Raw genomic sequence first — 16,526 nt, 5'->3', positions numbered from 1 at the left:
TGCTGCTGCTGCTGCCGCCGCCGCCGTCGCCGTGGCAACCGCGGCCCCGGCACCCCCGGAAGCGGCGGCGGGGGCGCGCGCACGCGGCCGGAAGCGGCGGTGGCAGCAGCGGCGGCATGGCGCGGCGCGGGTCGCTCTCCGACTCCGGCTCGGACTCCGGCTCGGAGGACTCCTCTCTCTCGGACTCGGAGGTGAGCCCGTGGCCGCGGTGGCGGGGCCGTGGCGCGGGCCCTGCGGTGAGGCCTCCCCCGGCAGCCGCGGGGCAGGGCCGCCCGGTGCCCCCACCAGCGGCGCGGCCTGAGCGTGCCCTCTCCACAGCTCCAGGAGGCCTTCTCGAGGGGCGCGCTGAAGCCGGGGCTCAACGTGGTGCTGGAGGAGCGGCCGAAGCGGCGCAACGACGCGGTGAGTGGGGCCTTCCCGGCGCAGGGCGGAAACCCCGGGCTGGGGCCCGCGTGCCCCAGCGCCGGCTGCGGGGCCAGAGGAGCCCCCGCTGGGGGGGGGCGCGGGTGTCAGGGCAGGGCGGGCCTCCGGGGTTCCTGCACTGCTGTGCTGATGGGGATATCACCCAGCGGCACGGAGGAGCAGCCCAGGGTGTGACCCGGGTATTCATTCAGCCGGGCCAGCCGTGGGGAGGTGGTTCTGTGCGGTGGTGTGCAGAGCTGTGTTTCTTTCCCAGGAGGGCCTGAAGCAGTGCCTGTCCGAATTCAAACAGCAGCTAGCTTGGGTGGAAAGGCTGGATGTGACTTCGGGTCAGGTCGTCGATCCTGTCTCACAGAGTGCTTCTAACAAAGATGCCGTTGACCCTGAGAACGATTTCCAGAGAGAGATGAGCTTGTAAGTGTCAAAACCAGACGTTTCTTGTAGGGTCTTGGCATGCTGCTGCATGCTTGGAGTTGTGTTTCACAGGTGTGCTGCAGACTGCCGCGCTGGCTGTCACTAGTATCATGTCACTCTTGGGCCATGTATTTTACATTTGATGGCTCTGAATGTTTTCCAAAATAATTACAAATCAATGCTAGTATATTTAACTTGTCTTATGACTGGAAATAATTTCTCTCCTTGCAGCAGACTTCCATCCTTTGCTGAAAAGTTTGTTTTAAAAGTTCCTTGGTTGCAGCACTATGGCTTTAACACAGGATATGGATTTTTTCCTTGTGGATTTGTTTTGGTGTTATTACAGTTCTCTTGTTTTGCCTTGCCTTTTATAATCCAACATATAAAACTGTAACTGGAAACTAGATAAATGTATATGTGCAAGATATAAGTGTTAATGAAATGGCACCTAAATTGCTTTTAGTAGCACTGAATGCTGTAGGGCACAGAATGTTGATATAATTCTAGATCAATGTTTGTTAGATCCCAGTATGAGCTAGCTTATGTGAGCAGAGTTTCTGTCAGCGCTGTAAGATGCCCCGATACCCAGTGACAGAGCTGGTGCTGTGCTGTCTCCCTAGTTACCGACAGGCTCAGGCAGCAGTCCTGGAAGCCCTACCTAGGTTGCGTAAGCTCCAAGTTCCTACTAGAAGGCCAGATGATTACTTCGCAGAGATGGCCAAATCAGACCAACAGATGCAGAAGGTATGTGCAGCGAATAATGGCTTTCTTTCCTGTGTTGTGTTGGTTTTAGTCTGTGTTAGGGATTAACTTTAAGGTGTGATGTGTGAATACTTACCTTCATCTCTTTGACAAATGTCTGTGACAATGTTTGTGTTTGAAATTTTTTTTTGTGGCAGGAAATTTCTTCCTGTTTAGGTATTTCAGTGCAATACGGGGACTTCCATAAAGTAGAAAAGCACATTTATATTCGGTCCTGAGTGTATTTAATATTAAAAATGGAGACTTTTTCTCCATATGTGTGACAGTGGTTGTAAAGTTGGCTCTGTTTATGCTCTTTGTCCTAAGACCTGCAGTCAGGTGTATCATTAATGTGATCCTTTTTCCCTATTTAAGTTATACTCAGTGTGTTTTGGTTCTCTGTGATTTTAAACTGCGTGTTATTGACTTAACCTATCATGGAAAGTAAGTCAAATTTGTGTAGGAAATAAGAATTTCATGAATTTGCTTCTTGATTGTGGTCTTTATTCAAAACGGAACCCTAATTTTTATTTTAGTTTTGAAAAAAGACTACATTGTATAAGTGAAACAAACATGAGCTGGAGTCTAATTTGGAGGTTCATGTATGACTTTGTGACTGTTTTGATGGCTGATAGAATCTTCCTAGAAAAGATGAAGATTAATAATTAGCTTGTGCTGAGGCTTAAGTCAATGCTGCACATCACTGTTAACTTCTTTTGCTGGCTTCTGTTTGAAGAACAGAGTTTTTGTCTCCTAGTGGCATCACAGGCTGAATCCAGAAGATCTGTGTTGAAATCTTTGTAATCCCTTGTCATGCAGCATCCTTATAGAAATGTTTATGAACAAGGAGGGAACAAAAAAGATGTTTTCCATGGCATGGAAGGATTGTTGACTTTTCTTCAGTGCTTTACTTTTTAATAATGACAAGAAAGAAACTATCAAGTCTTCTACATACACCTGAGTAGACTGACAAGATACTCTTGTTTAGTGGTTCTGTTAGAGCCCATTATAAGGCTTTGTTTTGTCTCTGTGTGAGTTTTGTCATTTTAACCAGATTTCGGCTACAGATCCGTTCAGGAGTTTCTGTAATAACTGTTCCAGCCTTGAGTTGAAAGAACATTATGCATTACGAAGCAGTATCTGATTGAGAGATGTTTTCTTTTTTACGCTCATTGATAGTTCACATAATTATTGATTTCAGGACTGCACAGCAATCATAAAATTTGAATATTTTCTTTTGTGTTACTGATAAATTTTGTTTTTTCTATCCCCTAATAAGATTCGACAGAAGCTTAAGAGTAAACAGGAAGCAATGGAGAGGTCTGAGAAAGCGAAACAGCTCCGTGCGATGAGAAAATATGGCAAGAAGGTGAGAAGGAGCTACAAAAGGGACCTATCTATGACAAGAATCTAGACCCTGAGTGAGGAGCTTAGAAAGGAGGCTGGCTAAAATATATGGAGTCTATCTAGTCTTCTGTCTAGCTGCTTTGAAGGAAGACAGAGCAAAAGATGGGATACCTTAAAAAAAAATTAAAAAAAATGTATGGGACACTACAAGGAACAACACTTAACATTTTGCTTCTAATCTCAGGTGCAAACCGAGATTCTGCAGAGGAGACAAAAGGAGAAAAAAAATATGTTGAATGCAGTCAAGAAATACCAGAAAGGTAAAGTTAACTTGTCTAAGAGGGCAAATGTGTAATGGGAATAGTGATGGGTGAACAATGTAAGGCAGTGTGATGTGTGGTGTCAATCTGTAGTGCTGCGCAGTGAGCTTGAAAGGCTGCTGCTGTGCAGAATCATACGCAAGCGACAGTGAAAATTCTCCCGAGTAGCTGGTCTTCAGTGAGGGTGACTTGTTGCTATTACTTGCTTAGACAGAAAATTTGTATTTTCTGTGGTGGTAGCTGAGTGACTGTTTTGTCTTCACTCTTGCAGGTCTCTCTGACAAGTTGGATTTTCTAGATGAAGAGCAGACGTCATCTCAGGGGAATAAAAAAGGCAGTGCAAGTCAACGGATAAAGAAGGGGTGAGACCAGAAAAGAAAGATATTTAAATGCAGAACCTCTGATTTTTTTCAGTCTTTTAGGGGATCATTTTGTGGAATGAGAAAGCTGTTCTGATTAATGTTTGCTAAAATAAGTCCAAGGTGTCTTTCTGTACTTAGAGAGGAGGAAAACTGTGGCCAGAATGTAATGGAGACTGAAATGTGCTAATTTCTGCCTCTTCAATAAGAGGGGAAAGGTTTTTGATGGCTGATAGGAGTCCATCAACACATACATCTGCCTTCTTGAGAGCTTCCTGAGGAAAGCAATATAGGCGATGATGCTGTTCGGTTGTTTTTCAGACCGAATGCCAAAAGACGATACAAAAATCAGAAGTTTGGTTTTGGTGGGAAGAAGAAGGGCTCAAAGTGGAACACGAAGGAGAGTTTTAATGATGTATCCAGCTTCCGGTCAAAGGTGGCTCACAACAAAGGCCCAGGAAAAGGAGGAAAAGGAGGAAAAAAAGCCCTCAATGTAAGTAACATGTTGCATGCCAGTGATCCTGGTTGGCTAGGAACCAGCCATGATCTGGGGCGGGACAGCTGACTACATGATGGGTGCCTCCACCATCTGGAAGTGACAATGTCTGTCTTTGGGAGCTGAGCATAATTCAGTTGCAGAGAGAGTTGAGGACAGTGGTTCAGTGTCTCAGCAGGGAAATGAGTGGGTGAGTTAGCAAGTACTGTTTGTTGCTACTTGTGTCCCAAAACCTCCCTCTCCAGGAGTACTGACAAGTACCCTCTCCTTGGTATCCTTCCCAAGCTATAGAGCTAGAACAAAGATTGAGGACATGAAAATAAAGATCTGAATCTGTCCTTTTTTTGTAGAAGAGACCTGGAAAGAGAGCAAGGCAGAAAATGAAGAGCCGGGCGCGCTAAGAGGACTGTGCTCCCCAGTGGGGTTCCTATGTTTCTGTGAGTTGCAAGATGTGTTTCTGCTGTCATCAAGCAGCTAACCATGGAGCAAGCTGGATGCTTCCAAGTGGCGAGAAAAAAAGTCAGTGGAAACTAGTGCCTTATCACTAATTTCTTCTTATTGTCTGTTTTGTTGAAGGATTGTTTTCTACTTAAACCTCTGGTGTGTGAACGCATTAAATAGTTTGCACAGCACTATGTCTAATTCATGTTTAGTTGTGTTATGAATGGTGGCTGAAGCCTGCCCTTTGTTCCCTTAATTCTGACAGCTTTTTCTACAGCTACTGTTGACATGTACTTAGTGAACTTGAATTCTGGGTCATGTTGCCGATGTCAGAATAGGAAGTCTGAAGACTGTCAAGATGTTAAAGTGTTTTTTAGACTACTCATATAGATGGGTTTGGAAGCAGCAGTGAGACAAATGCAGCAATCTTATAAATAGGTTTATTTCTGTAACTATTTTCAGGCTGCAAATCTGGACAGACTGAGGTTCTCTCTTCTCGCTGTCTTGTCTTGCCAGATCTACCAGACTCACCTAGTAACAAGCAGGGCCTAACACATTAGATGTCACTAACTGCTTCTATCTGAGTTGTGTGGCTTTGCCACTCTACTACTGCAGGTTCTCAGACTGCTCCTCCCTGTGCCCCATGACAGCCATTTATTTAGTTATTTCAGTTCTCCGGCGTGGGAAGTAGAGTCTGCAATCAGTACGATCCACATGAATCTGGGAAAGAAAAATGATGAATAGTCATGTGCTTTTACTAGAATTAATAGTAGAAGTCCCTCCTGAGAAGAGTGATGCATGGTGTTCTTGCTGCTGAGAAATGCCCAGATGACAAACGCGTAGGGTACCACTTATTTGAGAATATACTGTTCACTGCTTCATTATGGTAGAACCTGGTGAAAAAGGAAAACTTAACGTATGAAACAGCATCATGAGTCCTGACTATAAATCTAACTCACTTCACTACACACAAATTTACTTGCCTTTCTGCCAGCCTAGTCCTACCACCAGTACCTAACCGCATAAAGCCCTGCTGGGATGTCTGTCTCTAGCCTTGTTATGAGTAACTAGTTTACCTGAAGTGTAATATGAGAAGTTGTAGAAGACTATCTTACTTTCTTATTTATCTTAGTTTTCTTTGTAACAGGCCAAAAGTAATTAGGCCCTCATTTGCCTTTCTTGAAACACTAATCTACAGAGTTTGTCATTGTCACAGCTATTTGTTTGTCAGAGGTGATTGATGTCTCAGCTTGTTAATAAGATTTCTTTTCTTCCTGTTTTACTCATGCTTCCCCATATGAATCTTCACTGGTGTATTCTGCCTCGGGTATACTTAGCTGATTATTAATTTTATGGTTCTGCTTGCAATTTGTTTGAAAGATACTGTACAGCAGCACATTTCTTTTCACAGTGCTTATGTATGTCACTTCACGTTGCTCACTACGCTATTTCTCAGCTGAATGCTTTAATAAACAGCCATTACTACATATGAGGTGTTTGGCAATATGCTTGGGGGCAACTGTCGCTGTAGATATTTTGCATGCAAGTTTCTCAGGGGAAGTCTGCTGTTTCTGTGTTCACAAGCCTGTGCCGGTGTGAAGAGTCCTCTTAGGTGTAAATTTTAAAAACTTACTGTCCATGAACAGCTCTGCTCATTCCTAGTCATTCCTGTTTTCCATGTTTGTCACAAATTATTTCCTTTCATGAGTATGTCTGAGTGTAATGGGTTGAACCTCTCTGAATCCTGCAAAGAACTGAGTCCTTCAGCACTCTACTCACCAAAGGTGTTGTGTTCCAGCCAATTTCCTGGCTTTCAGTTTGTGGCTCTGCGTATTTCTTTGTTGGCTCCAGTGCTGCATGGTGAATAAGATTCAGAAACTTGGCTGTTGGTTTAAGAGACACAAATACAAATGAAAGAAAGTATGTTTAAAAACCAGTCACCTGTGGATGTATGTTAGAATGGGACATCCTAATGCTGTCCAAGCAATAGCAAGAAAGCAAAGGTTGGAGGCAACTTCTGTGCTTCTGCGAATGATCTTGTAAGAGAATGCACAGTGCATTCATCCTAATGAGGTTTCAAGATTTGCCTGCCTATACTGTCCTGTTAATTCTGTCATCCCTGTCTACTGTATTGCAGCATCTTACTTTTCTTATATCACAACTAGTATCAACCAGCGCTCCACATTAGCTGTCGTCTTTCTCAGTTGCTGGAGGCCTGCTGCCTTTCCCTGTTTTGGTTTTCTTTTCCTACCTAATCCTTGACTGGAGTAGGCCGACCTTAACGTTTTTAGACAAAACTGACGTGTTAGAAATACAGGAGCGGTTGCTGTAAGGGTTCCTGTTATTAGTGCTCTAAAGCAAGACTCAGCAGCCATTTCAGCAGTTTACCATATATAGTGGGTATGTAGAATCTGCAATGACAGGCAACGTGTATCTATAAAACACGTTCCTAGATTTTTTTGTTTTCCCCTGAAAGAGGTTTAGATTCTCAAGCAGAATTTTATAGTGTAACTAAAACCAAAAATAAAAGCCTAATTGCATGAATGCAAGCTTGTACTGATAACGAAAAGTAATGGGGAAGGGCCTTAAAGTGGAAAAAACCCTGCCTTATGTTTAACAAAAATAATGAATGAGTTTAACTTTCTCCTGTTGTCAGAGGGGTGTTTCCATGTATGTCATCTTTTAGACTAATTGGAATTTTAAAATCTTATTTATTGTCATTTTCTTATGTAACTATAACAAGCTGTTCAGAGATTTCTTACCGTCTGCTGGCTCTTCTACATTATCATGCCAAGACATAGGCTTCTTGGTGATCGTGTGAACTGGAAAGAAATGATGCAGTTGAATTATTTTAATGTGAATTTAGCATCACAGACAGGTATAGGGTATCTATCATTGCAAATGTTCTTTTTGATTATTCCCCAGTCTGGGCCCAGTTACTTCACTGAAGTTGTAAAGGAAGAACAGCATGTGAACAGAACAAAATGAGTTAGAGTACTGACTAATAGCAACTTCCTAGAAAGGGAAGGGGGTTAAGCATGCTAAAGGCCCTTCTAGGGGATGCTGCCTACATTCACCACAGCAAAGTTCCACTCCACCCAAGTGGTGGCCTGCAGGTGCCAGTTTCAAATGATTTTCCTTTGGTTCATTTTTGTTTCACTGTGGAATCTACACCTGAGTGAATTTATTGACATCACCCTGCCATGCCAGCATAGGTGATGACATTCTATGACTACGAATTAGCAGGTAGAAACCAGCCCAGGGGCTGAAGAAACACGGTGTAGTGTTTGGGCTTTCTACCCCATCTTAGCTCTGGTTGTTTTGCTCAAGATCCCCGGGTTCCAGATCCTAAATGGTTGCCCCACTTCTGCATGTTTACTAAGGCACCGTCTAATTTGGGCAAATCCCTCTTGTCTCAATTCCATCTTTTGAGTGTGCAGACTGGTTTTTCAGGCACAACGAAAAGCCCACCAGTTGCTCCTTCCAGATCTACCCATCTCACTGGCCACTGCAGGCATTCTTGGGTGCAGCTGCTGAGTGCTGCGGGGTCTGCCCCTGCTCATGTAGGCAGGCCCCACGAGCCTGCTCTGCGCCCTGCGGCTCGGTGCAATGCTTGTCTTGCCCTCGGGGGTTCACGCCAGTTCTCTGTGACCGTGGAGCCGCCTGCGCGCCGCCTCACCGCGGTGGAGCGGGTTCAGGCTGTACTGCGTGTGTAGCCTCTGGCACTGCAGCTCCTTCCGCACCCGCTCGCACAGGAGCTGGTTCTGCCGCACCGGGTCCAGCGGCTCCTTCTCCCTGCTGCGGGCGGCCATGGCCCCGCCGGGCTACTCGGCGTCCCGTAGCCTGGCAACGCCTCACGTGGTTCCTCATGAGGCTGCTGATTGGTGCGGCTGGTGCTCCGCCCCCCTCTTCGGACCCATTCCCTTCTCGCCTCCTATTGGCCGCCGAGTTAAAGCCCCCTGGCCCTGATAGGCGGCGGCTGCACGCGGCGGGTTTGAACGGCCGGTGTGGCGCTGGCAGCGGCAGGATGGAGGACGCGGAGCTACGCTGCACGGTGGCCGTGGAGCAGCCGCTGCTGGGGGGACAGGCCCCGCGGCGCCGCGTGATGCGGGGCGCGCTGGTGCTGCTGGGTCGCAACGAGCTGCGGCAGCCGGTGCTGCGGGTGGTCGGCAGTGGCGGGGCGGCGGCGGCGCTGAGCTTCACGCTGGCGGGTGACTCTGTGCGGCTCTTCACGCGGTTCGCGGGCGACGGGCGGGCGGCGGTGCGGGTGGGCCCGGGCGGCGCCCAGGTCCTGCTCTCCGACTGCCCCCCGGACGCGCTGCGCCGCTTCCTCCGCCTCCTGCGGCTCAAGGTCGCCGCCGGGCCGCGGGGCGCGCCACGCTGCCCCCGCCTGCTGGACCGGCCGCCGCCGGCCTTCGCCGTCATCAGCCCGCTGCAGGAGCGAGACCTGCTGTGCGCCCCCGGCCGCCTCCGCGGCGGCGAGGCGCGAGGGGAGCGCCCGGCGGAGGTTAGTCCCGGGGCGAGAGGCGCAGCCCCGGTTACCGGCCCCGTTTACGGGCTCCGCACTCACGACGCGCTGCCGCCCGTCCCGCAGGTCCCCCGTGCGGAGAGGCGGCCCCCGGCGAGGCTCTCGGCGGAGCAGGAGGCGGTGCTGGGCGCCGTCCGGAGCGGGAAGAGTATCTTCTTCACCGGCTGTGCGGGTAAGGGGGCCGGGCGGCTGTCACCAGGTGAAGTTCTGGGGCCTCGCTACTGATCTGCTTCTTCTCCCCCTGCCAAGGGACCGGGAAGTCGTTCCTGCTGAAGAGGATCGTGGGCTCCCTCCCTCCAAAGAGCACCTACGCTACGGCCAGCACAGGAGTGGCGGCTTGCCACATCGGTGGCACCACACTCCACGCCTTCGCAGGTAACATTCTGCCCGACAGCGAGGGGCTGGGAGCTCTCGCTTTCTTCCCAAAGAGTCAGGAGCTTCCCAAAGCTTTACTTTCTTCTCCCCTGCCAGGGATCGGCTCTGGGAAGGCACCACTGGAACAGTGTATTCAGCTGGCGGAGAGGCCTGGGGTGCGCCAGCACTGGCTGGCCTGCCAGCACTTAATTATTGATGAGATCTCAATGGTGGATGGCAAGTTCTTTGACAGGCTGGAGGCAGTGGCGAGGTGAGTTTGGCCTAAATTGTCAGGCCAAACAACTAACAGAAATGAGTTTCCCTAAATTTCTGGGCTGCTTCCTTCCTCTGGTTATGTGAATGGATACAAAGCAACCACTGGCATAGGACTGGAAGGAAGCATGAAATCATAGCTAGCATCTGGGCAGATCTTTATCTTAAGATAGATTTTTATCATGTCCCCACTCCTCATCTGTGGCTGTTCTGGTTGCTGTTTTTCCTCTGGACTCAAGAGTTGTCTATAGAGCTGAGTCCAGAACACAGCTGTCTATTTATGCTGTGCTCAGCAGTTCTCTCTTGCAGAGAGAAGCAGTTGTAGTATAGCAGCTACCAAAGAACCAAGACTGGTAATGACATCTGGGGTGGGTAGGCAAAGAAAACTTAATGTCTTCTAATAGCATTGCTTAACTATGTGAGCTCTTCTGATACAGCTGAGGATAATAATCTTTTATTGCAGGTCGTGTATGTTTGAATGTACTGACAGACTAAGAAGTAACTTCTGAGATGTGACTATGTCCAGGTCCTGGAGGGCATTCAGAATTTATCCTCCCTTCCTTCCCTTTCAGGGCAGTCAGAAAACGGGATGAGCCTTTTGGAGGAATTCAGCTAATCATCTGTGGGGACTTCTTGCAACTACCCCCAGTCTGTAAGGCTAATGAAGAAACCAAGTTCTGCTTCCAGGTACAAAATTGTCCCTAAACTCACTCTCATACTTCAAGTTTACCTCTTTCTTAACAAGAGAATGATTTGCCAGGCAAAAAGCTGGAGGAAATGCATCCACATAAACATGGAGCTGACTGAAGTGCGGCGACAGACTGACAAGACCTTTGTCTCGCTCCTGAGCGCAGTCCGTTTGGGCAGGTGAGGAGAAACTCATCTCTCTTTGTAATCCCCATTCCCTGCTGATGGAGCAGAGGAAAGAGTAGTTTGTCACTTCTCTGGGCTTTATCAGGAATGTGTGGCTGGGGGCAATAGCTATAAATGCTTTAGTTAATGTAAGCAAGTTTCATATATGCTGCTCTGGCAAGGAAGGACCCTTCCTAGGGTCTCTCTTTGCCATTTCTGCTAAGGAATTCAACAGATCCTGAGCTGGCCATGGCCAGGGCAGGGCTGGGGTGCACATTTGCACTGTTCTGCCACTTTGTGTAGTCATCTTCCTCTCTCTTCTCTCTGGAGGCCTGGGGCTTGCACAGCCTGATCCAGCTGTGTGGAGGTTACTGCTGCTCAAGACCTGTTCCCGATCACTTTAAATAATAAACCCCTTTTCCTGTTTACCAGGTGCACAGAGGAGGTTACCAGACTGCTCATGCATACCGCTGCTAACAGGTCTGAGCGTGATGGGATCCTGGCTACACGGCTCTGCACCCATAAAGATGATGTAGAAATAACTAATGAGAGACGCTTGCAACAGCTATCAGGTGAACTCCTTGGAGGAAGCTGCTGGCTTTGGGGCTGAGCAATGGGGATACTGTGGTGTCAGGAGGAACTGGTGTTCTGTCATGCACAGCAGCACCACTCCAAGGTGTGCATGTTGGAGTTGAGCTGCCTGGGGAAAAACTTTGCAGCTTTTTGCTTAAAACCCCACGCTTCTTGGTGTGTAATAGACAGCGAGCTCATTGCTTGCTGTGAGGTAGGGTGGGTCATTATTGCCTCCATACCGCTGCTTTTTCTTTCTATAGCACCTCAGAAAGGCCATGCTCTATCCAGCCACAACTTCAGTTAAGGGCTATTTCATTTCTGCCTCCCTGTCTGGCCCTAGGATTCTTCCATAGTCCTCTTTGGAGATCTGGTGTTGGCAGTAAGTGAAACTGGTCATATGCTCAAAATGGTGACTGCTCAGTTGCTATTTGCTGCTGGCCTTTGATTCCTGAGCCTTCTCATGCTCTGGGAGGTATGTTGGGAAGAGAGGCAATAATGAGCTTTCTGCTGTTTAGATGTGACAAGGTTTGTGTGAAGAAGTCCTACCAGCAGAACAGATATTAAAAGAGGAATTGCTGTTATAAATAAATGCTGAACCTCCTGCAATGCTGTGTGGAATATGTTCAATGGTTGCAATTTGTCCCATCTTTCTTTCCTCAATAGGAGAAGTGCACACTTTTGAGGCTTTGGACAGTGACCCAATGCTAGTGAAGTTAATTGATGCTCAATGTCCTGTGGGTGGTACAGTTGAGCTAAAGCTTGGAGCTCAGGTGAGTGTGTGTGTATACATTTGTGAAAGAGCAGTGAATCAAATTACATAAGAAAAATAAAGGAAGAGTAGATTAATGTATAGAATGCAGATTCTGTATAGAAAGGCTATGCCAGGCCAACAGAAGACTCTATCCCAATCTTTGTATCCTTTCTGCTTGGAATCTTATCCAGACAGAGAATTAGTTGATTTGAGTGCAGGTCCATGTCTTATGATCAGTGGTGACCACTGTGACTTTGACACACATTTCCAATCAGGTTTAGAAGCTTCCAGGTAGCAGAGAGCACAGTCAGTCCTTGCCTGTAGTCTTGGCTCCAGGTACAGCAGCCCTCCTGACCTCTAATGGCATGGCACAGCTCGCCGAATTTGCAGGACTGAGCACCTTGCTGTGAGTTAGGGCTGTCAGAGTGGAAAGGATGCAGGACTGTGCTTAGCAGCAGCACTATTTGCCTTGGGAAGTTGTTCCTTAAGTGTTTCCAGAATCTATATATGTCTAGTCTGGCTGGTGTTTGGGGAAGGGGAATCTGTTCCCTGGATCTGAGCTGACAGCTGTGGACAGAAGCAGCTCAAGTGAACTGTTCAGTGCTGCGGAATGATGTAGTTGGGAATCCTAGGAAGGAAAGGCAGTCAAATAATTTCCATCACATTGGAGATGGTGTTCTATCCTGCAATAGGATGATGTGGCCGTGGCCATATCAGCCTGCTGAGCTTATGCTTCCTGACTAGAAGCTGAGCTGCAGGTGGCTGAACAGGCTGTAAAGCCAGTGCACTAAGGGATTTTTTCTTTTTATCTGTAGGTGATGCTAGCTAAGAATCTGGATGTGTCTCAAGGGCTGGTGAATGGGGCACGAGGAGTTGTTGTAGGATTTGAAAGTGAACAGAAGGGTAAGAAAGCTTTTTGATCTTTTGTTGAAGGAAGAGGAAAAAACCAAAACAATTTATCATTGATATCTGATGACTTGTTAATTTTGTTTACTGCTTGGTAAGAATAATTTGAGGGAAAGCAGGGAGGGGGTCTTCTCTTCAGTGAGAGTCTCATGAGCTGTGATGTCATGTGCTGCATCACCTGTAGCTATTTGTAGGGCCTTGTGTTTGCTTTTCTTTATTCTCTAGATGTGTATACTCATTTGCATTTCCTGTCTGTTCTGTTGAAGCAAGTCTTGGTGGGTTTTTTTTTTGTTTTTCTCAGAGAATAATGTTCTGCTACGTGCAACGTGTATTTTTCTGTGCATCTCAACTGATAAATTACCTGACTTGAATTCTTCTGCTTAAGTAGGTCCCAAACATCATTTCAGGACATCCTATTTACTGTGCGTGGGTTTAGGTTTTTCTTGGTGTGGGATTTTCTTTTTTTAATGCAGCCCTAAAATTCGTGAAAGACTGACATGGGGAAGGAGGGCAAAAAAGTATTCTTAGGCTGCTGGCTTCCTGGCTGTTGAGTGTCAGGAGTACATCCCTGTTTCTCTCCTGCTCCCATTCCTACAGGGCTGCCTAAGGTGAGGTTTCTCTGTGGGGTCACACAGGTCATCAAAATGGAGAAATGGGTCTTCAAAGGACTATCAGGAGTTCATCTGAGTCGTCAACAGTTGCCTTTAAAATTGGCATGGGCCATTTCCATTCACAAGAGTCAGGTGGGTGTTCTTATACAGCTGTCTATAGACTTCTACATCATCATAAACCTTATTTCCTGGGTGAGCTTGCATTGCTGGTAAAACAGGAGGGAAAACTGAAAGGCTTTTGTTGTGGGGAACCTCTAGAAAATGTCTAGCTGCAGAGAAGGCAGCACCTCTTCTGCTCGTGGTGCTTGTCTATAGGGTCAAGGATGAGCTGGCAGTACTGCTGGAGTTTCCATAAGGGTGCTGCCATCTTCATAGTTAGTGTTAGACTATAAAGCAGCATTATTTACTGCTGTGGGCTTATCAGGGTAGTGCTTCCCTGATAGTCAACAGCATTAGTGATGCTGAGGTTTGCAGTGTACCTGAGGAAGCTGCAAGAGTCACAGCTGTGCTCTTTGGGCTGGACTCCCCCTTTGGTGGTGTGTGTTGAGTTTTTTCAATGCAACTAATACAGTTCCTACCTTTCCAGAAGACTTCATACACTTTGGTAAATACTTTGCGTTGGAGACCTGTGAGTTTGTTCCCATGCCACTGTTTAAACCAGGCTACACTGTAAATTCTGCTGCCTCCTGAGATGTCTCTTGGTGCAGACAGGGCTGGCCAGGCCTAACCCAAACTCTGTCTCGGGTGATCTGCCTGAGGACTGCTTGAGACTGGCGGCTCCTCTGGTTAACTACTGGGAGCGAAAACAGCAGGATTTCTTTCCCTGCTGTGTTGATTATATGGGATTTGTGGAGTTTCATACAATAAGAGGCTCGCTGGAGTTAGTGGACCCTACTGTCTACTAGCAAATCCTTGACAGTGGAAAACTGCCCTCTTCTTTCTACTGATTCCCATCTTTTAATCAGCTACATAGTCAAACAAGAGACTTCCTTTTTTTATCAAGCCCATACACCAAGGACGGTACCTTTTGACAGACTCACAAGACAGGTTAGTATTGATACAGCACAGTGTTCTTTGTTTGTTTGTTTGTTCTGTAACAAACTTCTCCATGTCTTTGATAGGGCATGTCTTTAGATTGCGTGGAAATCTCCCTGTCTCGTGTCTTTGAAAGCGGGCAGGCTTATGTAGCCCTCTCCCGAGCCCGTAGCCTTGCGGGTCTTCGTGTTCTGGATTTTGATCCAAAAGTAGTGAGAGCTGATCCTTCTGTGTTGCAGTTCTATAGACAGCTGAGACGTCATCAACTTCTAACCCAGGTAAAGAAAAATCCTGTGCTAGCAAAGTCTGTCTTGTGCAACCAGGATGAGAGATGTTTGTGCTGAGATACTACTTTTCTTCCTAAGCAAGATCATTCATATTAAAACTTGTAGTGGTAGGAGAGATGAAACTGCAGAGAGGGAATATGGTGGGGCAGTTCTTGGTGGCAAAATATCTACTTGTAGTGTTGGGATTGTATAACACTACCTGGCCCTGTAGGTGAAAGGATGGGTTGGGATTCTTTGGTCCTGCTCTTGCAGTAAGGACTGAAGGGTAAGTGGGTACACAAGAAATCTCTTCTATTTTTTTTTCCTCCACCTCCAGGATTCACTACACACCTATTCAGGTGCTGATGAGAAGGAGAACTGGAAATGAAGCTGAGAATGCTCTTCTGGCCTCTGTGAGGCATCAGCACAGAATGCTGAGTTGCAGCGATCTTGCTATTGAGTATATTTGATAACATAAGATCAAAGGAATTTTTTCAGATGTATATGAACATTCATTCAGCTGACTTTGGATATGTAGAAGCACCCCCATCTCATGCCTCTGAAGTTTGGAAGGCTTCTGTAGCCCCTTTCTGGGCCCACAGCCTTGAGTACTTCTGTGTCACAGATGCAACTCTAGGAAACAAAATGACTAAAAAAGGACAGGCCTGAGGGACCTTCCTATGGTTCTATCCTGTCTGCCTGGTTGCATTTTATTCTCCACACATGTAGACTGAAAGTATACTACAGCTGAGAGATGGAAGGTGTGTGTCCTCTTTGCCTGGATGGATTGGACCTGTTCACAAGAGCTGCTGACACAAGGGAAAGCAGTGCTAAGTATCTGGAATACATGCTTGATTCTCCTTCAAGTGAGGAGCTGCTAGGAGCTGGGCTATCACTTTATAGCATGCTGGGGTGTTCTTGCCTTCCAGATGCTTAACACCAGGAGGCTTTCCATAACTTCCTCCACAAGCAGAACTGTAAGACTTATACATTGCCTGTTATGCTGATACATACCCTTTTTATTAGTCTGTTGCATACAATAAGATGTGATTTTTATTTTTTTAACCTTCTGAGATGAGCTGGCACTGTCTAAAAATAGGAGGAAGTCCTACATCTTATATCCATAATTATGGAACTACAAGAATTGTGACGATCCATTACCCCATTAGCAAGAAGGGAGTGAGAGGAGATGGGTGCTGGTGGGAGCCCCTCTTGTTTAAACACATGAGGCTCACTCAAATGGGAGGGAGTTTCTGCTGGAAACAACACATCTGACTAATAAGGTGTAAGTCGAATGTGCCATAGGGAATAATGGCCAAGGACGTGTTAAAGCTCACTTCACCTGTTTCAGCAAAAGCAGAGATGAGCAGAACTAATATACTGTCTTTCTGAAGCCTTAAGAAAGGAGAAGCTTTGGTCTTTGTATTTTAGCACATGGCTTAAATCTTATGTAACTTGTATACTTTTAAATGTTTAACATGCAGGAATAATGTGAAATATCAACATCCAGCTGGAACTCATCTCTTGCAGGGGATTGTCGCTGTAACAAAGCCACTGCAGTTTGAGTGAGTTGAAGGCCATTTCTTGGCAGCTGCTCTCCTTAAAGCCAGGGAAGGATGTTGGCTAGCCAGTGGTTAACATAACAGGAAAGAGATTTTGGTAGAATTTCAAAATTATATTTAAGTGGAGTTTGTTTTTTCTGGTCTTGAGGGGTAGAGTTTTGGAGGAAACAATAGTAGGAGACAGAAATGTGAGAATTATTCAGAGGTGTTTACTCTAAGAAGGGGTTCTTAATGTATCAGCACATTGTTTCTTCAAAGAAGTCTGGTGGGGAGTAGA

General features: G+C 46.6%; 3 protein-coding genes across 3 annotated transcripts; 2 read left to right on the top strand and 1 right to left on the bottom strand.

Annotated features, from left to right (window-relative positions):
* Positions 1-116: 116 nt before the first annotated feature.
* On the top strand, positions 117-4,729 carry EBNA1BP2 (EBNA1 binding protein 2). The gene is made up of 9 exons (XM_059821872.1): positions 117-191; positions 319-402; positions 677-834; positions 1,455-1,578; positions 2,855-2,944; positions 3,167-3,242; positions 3,514-3,604; positions 3,923-4,094; positions 4,448-4,729. The coding sequence occupies exons 1-9, from the start codon at positions 117-119 to the stop codon at positions 4,496-4,498; spliced, it is 921 nt and encodes a 306-aa protein (XP_059677855.1). The 3' UTR covers positions 4,499-4,729.
* A 36-nt stretch (positions 4,730-4,765) lies between these two features.
* CFAP144 (cilia and flagella associated protein 144) lies at positions 4,766-8,350 on the bottom strand. The gene is made up of 4 exons (XM_009807020.2): positions 8,218-8,350; positions 7,301-7,360; positions 6,318-6,421; positions 4,766-5,258 (listed from the first exon to the last, which is right to left on the bottom strand). Exons 1-4 carry the CDS (start codon positions 8,348-8,350, stop codon positions 5,193-5,195), a joined length of 363 nt encoding a protein of 120 aa, XP_009805322.2. The 3' UTR covers positions 4,766-5,192.
* A 215-nt stretch (positions 8,351-8,565) lies between these two features.
* Positions 8,566-15,075, top strand: PIF1 (PIF1 5'-to-3' DNA helicase). The gene is made up of 12 exons (XM_059822120.1): positions 8,566-9,045; positions 9,133-9,265; positions 9,316-9,441; positions 9,538-9,691; positions 10,266-10,380; positions 10,454-10,560; positions 10,978-11,117; positions 11,782-11,888; positions 12,685-12,772; positions 13,373-13,518; positions 14,508-14,699; positions 15,025-15,075. Exons 1-12 carry the CDS (start codon positions 8,566-8,568, stop codon positions 15,073-15,075), a joined length of 1,839 nt encoding a protein of 612 aa, XP_059678103.1.
* The last annotated feature ends 1,451 nt before the right edge of the window (positions 15,076-16,526 follow it).

Source organism: Gavia stellata, chromosome 10, assembly GCF_030936135.1.
Source record: "Gavia stellata isolate bGavSte3 chromosome 10, bGavSte3.hap2, whole genome shotgun sequence".
NCBI classification, from domain to species: Eukaryota; Metazoa; Chordata; class Aves; order Gaviiformes; family Gaviidae; genus Gavia; species Gavia stellata.
The sequence above is the reverse complement of the archived record's forward strand: the minus strand, read 5'-3'. Positions and strand labels throughout refer to the sequence as shown.